A 4897-nucleotide genomic window follows, 5' to 3' on the forward strand; every position below is an offset into this window, starting at 1 on the left:
CATTACTTGCATGGTGGACAATGGGGAACCTGTGGATGTGGTGTATCTGGATTTCCAGAAGGCATTTGACAAGGTGCCACACCAAAGGCTGCTACATAAGATAAAGTTGCACGGTATTACAGGTAATGTATTGGCATGGATAGAGGATTGGTTGACCAGTAGAAAGCAAAGAGTAGGGGTAAATGGGTGTTTTTCTGGTTGGCGGTCAGTGGCTAGTGGTGTGCCTCAGTGATCAGTGTTAGGACCACAATTGTTTACAATTTACATAGATGATTTGGAGTTGGGGACTAAGTGTGGTATGTCAAAATTTGCAGATGACACTAAGGTGAGTGGTAGAGCAAAGTGCGCAGAAGACACTGAAAGTCTGCAGAGGGATATAGATAGTCTAAGTGGGTGGGCAAAGGTCTGGCAGATGGAGTACAATGTTGATAAGTGTGAGGTCATCCATTTTGGTAGGAATAACAGCAAAATGGACTATGTTTTAAATGGTAAAAAATTGCAGCATGCTGCTGTGCAGATAGACTTGGGTGTCCTTGTGCATGAACCGCTAAAAGTAGGATTGCAGGTGCAGCAGGTAATTAAAAAGGCAAATGGAATTTTGTCTGCCATTGCTCGAGGGATGGAGTTTAAAAACAGGGAGACTATGCTGCAGCTGTATAGGGTCCTGGTGAGCAGTGGCAGATAGAAATTGAAAGGAAAGAGATGGAGGGCAGAGATACAGAGGGCTGACAGATGTAGGGCTGAGAGATGGAGGGCAGACAGACAGAGAGCTGAGAGATGGAGAGCTGAGAGATGGAGAGCTGAGAGATGGAGAGCTGAGAGACGGAGGGCAGAGAGACGGGGGACAGAGAGACGGGGGACAGAGAGACGGAGGGCTGAGAGACGGAGGGCTGAGAGACGGAGGGCTGAGAGACGGAGGGCTGAGAGACGGAGGGCAGAGAAACGGGGGACAGAGAAACGGGGGACAGAGAAACGGGGGACAGAGAGATGGGGGACAGAGAGATGGAGAGCTGAGAGATAGAGGGCTGAGAGACAAGGGCTGGGAGACAGAGGGCTGAGAGACAGAGTGCTGAGAGATGGAGAGCAAATTGATTAAGGGCAATGGGATGAAGAACAATGAGATAGAAGGGTAGCAAAGGAACACTGATGAATGGTGTACTTGCCTCAAGGTACGGGAAGATGCTTGTGATCGACATGATGGAGGTGAATATGTTTCAAGCAGTGAGCAGGATATTTGACCAGATCGAGGTAGGCCTGATGGAGAAGCTGCTGAATAAGGAATTACTCCAAAAGGACAGGTAAAGACAATCATCATCCTGTGAGATTCCAGTCCTGCTGAGCTATTCTTAACCTCTGTCTCTCGCTGTCTGTCTTTTAAACTGTTCTGGAGTAGTGGGTTTGAAACCCACCACAGCAGAATGTGAAATTAGAACTACATAAAAATCTGGAATAAAAAGCAAGGTGGATGCCGACCCCATGTAACCACTGTCAATTTTTGTAAAAACCCATCTGGTTCATCCCAGTGTTTGATGAATGGAGCCTATACACATCACTTTCAGTGCGAGTCTACAATGACTCGATGAAAGGACCTGCATAGTCAACGTGCAACTGAGTCCAACATTTACCTGGCCATTCTCACTAATGTGGCAGAGCTGAAGGTGGTAATTTTTGTCCTTGTTGGCACTTTGGGCACTGCCCCACCAATGTGGCTATGTCTGCCTCCAATCTCGGCCACAGCTAAAACTTCTCAACAACATCTTCATTTTGGAGACCACTGGATGGCTCTGGTGGAGTTCAACCAGTATTTGGCAGTGACCTTTGCTTGGGACAATCACTCTCACTCCCCATAACAATATGCCATCTTCGACTGTGAGCTGGTCTCTCTAAGTCCAGAAAGATTTTAATTTCTAGCTGTGATGGCCCTATGGTTCCCCCATTAATACCGATTATTTCAGTTTGGAATGGACTGGATCTTTCTGTGTCCAAAGTCTGACATTGTTAGCTGTGACTGGGAGTGCATCCATAAAATTTAATATCATTCCATTGGGGGTACCACCAGTGCTGTATCTGCTAATGGGAAACAGCTCAATCTATCAGCACTCACTATTCGGCCTCCCAGATGGTGTTCTAACTTGTAATTATAAGCACTTAGTATTAGAGCCCACCGCTGAAATCGCTCTGAAGCTTTCTGAAGAAGGGTCTAGGCCCAAAACGTCAGCCTTCCTGCTCCTCTGATGCTGCTTGGCCTGCTGTGTTCATCCAGCTCTACACCCTGTTATCTCTATGGGCGACACTGCCTTGTCCTCTTTAAGGAGACCAAATAGGGATTTGTGGTCTGTGATTATCACAAATTTTCACCCGCAAAGGTATTGGTGGAACTTCCTGACTCCAAATATGACAGCCAATCCTTCTTTCTCAATGTGGGCGTATTTACGCTCTGCATTAGCCAAAGTCCTGGATGCATACACTGTCGGGCCTTCCTCTCCATTTGGCTACCTATGAGCTAATACTACCCTCATGCCATTCGGGGAAGCATCGCATGTCAATACCAGATCTTTCTTGGGATTATAGTGTGCCGATACCTCAGGTGACAATAGCGGTTTCTTTATTGAAAGGTAGGGCTTGTCTCTGCAACTATTTCTAACACTGACCCTTTTTTAGGAGTTTGATGGAAAGGTGTCAGGATGGATGCCAAGTTATGCATAAACTTTCCATAATAATTTACCAGCTTAAGAAATGACGTGAGCTCCGGTACAGACATGGGAGCCGGGGCACTTTTGATCGTCCTCACTTTATCTTCCAATGAGTGTAACCTGGTCTTGTCAGCTCTGTAGGCTAAGTAGGTCATTTTGGAGGCCTGGAACACACATCTTTCCCTTCTAAAGCATATGCCTGCCTTGGAAAAATGCTTTAGGACTATATCCAAGTTATCTAAGTGTTCCTTATTAGATTTCCCTGTTATTGGGACATCATCTAGATAAATGGCAACCTGGGGTAGACCTTGCAAAATGTTCTCTGTCATCTGCTGAAAAAATGCCATAAATTGCAGTCTCATATATTGGTACAAACCCTTATGGGTATTCATTGTAGCATGCTCCTGGGAATCCTGGTCTGAACACAACTACAAGTGAGCATGGCTCATGTCCAGCTTCAAGAAAGGCAGACCTCTTGCTAGCTTCGTGTATAAATCATCTATGCAAGGGATTGGGTATTTATCCAGCTGCGAAAATCCCCACAAGTGAACTGACCCTATGGGCTTCACAATCGGTAGGACCAGTACTGCCCTTTCCACAAACTGGACTGGTTTGATGATTCCTTCACTTTCCAGCCTCCTGATTTCTGCCTCTACTTTTGCTTGTAGTTTCCGATGATAAAGCCAGTTGTGGTACCTGTTTGAAGTCCAGTTGGTCTTCACCCAGTAGGTGATTTCGCATAGTTACATCATTAACCCCAGGTACCAGAAGGTCTCTCAGCAATCTGGCTGACCTTGTTACAATCATTACATCCTTCCCCCTCTGAGTCTAAGGACACAGGCTGGTTCTTTGAGATAGTAAGAAATGCCGATGCTGGAGTCAGAGATAACACAGTGTGGAGCAGGAGGAACACAGCAGGCCAGGCAGCATCAGAGGAGCAGGAAAGCTGACGTTTCGGGTCGGGACCCTTCTTCAGAAAACTCTTCTTCCCTTCTTCACTTCATTTTTCTGAAGAAGGGTCGCGACCTGAAACATCAGCTTTCATGCTCCTCTGATGCTGCCTGGCCTGCTGTGTTCCTCCAGCTCCGCACTGTGTTATCTCAGGCTGGTTCTTTGTCTCAGAGAGCCCCCTATGGTGTTTTAGCACCGGGTCAGTTTCCTACACCCCCTTATTGCTTCTTTAGTTATTCTCTGCTGGTTTTTAAAGCCTTCCCAATCCTCTAGCTTTCCACCAATCTTCACCACATTGTATGCTTTTTCTTTTGCATTTTCACTCTCTCTGACTTCCCTTGCCAGCCACTGTTACCTCATCCTCCCCTTAGTGTGTTCCTTCTTCCTTGGGATAAATTTCTGCTGTGCCTCCTAAATTACTTCCAGAAACTCCTGCTATTGCTGTTCCACTGTCTTCCCTGCTCAGCTCTCCTTCCAATGAACTCTGGCCAGCTCCTCCCTCATGTCCTTGTAGTTACCTTCACTCAAACGTGATACCGTTACATCTGATCCCAGCTTCTCCCTCTCAAATTGCAGGGTGAATTCCATCATATTATGGTCACTGCCCCCTAGGGGTTCCTTCACCTTCAGCTCCCTAATCAAGACTGCCTCATTACACATCACTAAGCCCAGAATTCGATGTTCACCAGTGGGCTCTACCACAGGCTGCTTCAAAAAATACATTTTGTCAACAATCCACAAATTCCTTTTCTTGAGATCCACCACCAACCTGATTTTCCCAATCCACCTGCATACTGCAGCCCCCTGTAATTATTGTAATAGTGCTTTTCCTACATGCCTTTTCTATCTCCTGATTTATTTTCTGTCCCTACTGCTAGGAGACCAGTACACAACTCCCATCAAGGTCTTTTTTCCTTTGCAGTTCCTCAGCTCTATCCACACAGATTCTACATCTTTCAACACTATATCACTTCTTGCTATTGATTTTTAATTTCATTTCTTACTAACAAGGCACACACTCCCTCTGCCCATCTGCCTGTTCTTTTGATAGGACACATAGCCTTGGATATTTAGTTTCCAGCCCTGATCCCCTTGCAGCCATGTCTCTATACCCACTACATTGTACCTGCCAATTTCAATCTGTGTTACAAGCTCAAAAACAAAATTGCTGGAAAAGCTCAGCAGGTCTGGCAGCATCTGTGAAGGAAAAAACAGAGTTAACGTTTCAGGTCCGGTGACCCTTCCTCAGAATC

General features: G+C 46.0%; 1 protein-coding gene across 1 annotated transcript in view; it reads left to right on the top strand.

The window, feature by feature from the left end:
* Positions 1-4897, top strand: part of LOC109924378 (IQ motif and ankyrin repeat domain-containing protein 1-like) — a 19634-nt gene that overhangs the window by 12744 nt on the left and 1993 nt on the right. Inside the window, exon 3 of the mRNA XM_048617383.1 lies at positions 1170-1298. Coding sequence (XP_048473340.1) covers positions 1170-1298 — 129 coding nt within the window. The remainder of the gene's footprint in view (positions 1-1169; positions 1299-4897) is intronic.

This window comes from Rhincodon typus, chromosome 2 (genome assembly GCF_021869965.1).
Source record: "Rhincodon typus isolate 14 chromosome 2, sRhiTyp1.1, whole genome shotgun sequence".
Taxonomy (NCBI): domain Eukaryota; kingdom Metazoa; phylum Chordata; class Chondrichthyes; order Orectolobiformes; family Rhincodontidae; genus Rhincodon; species Rhincodon typus.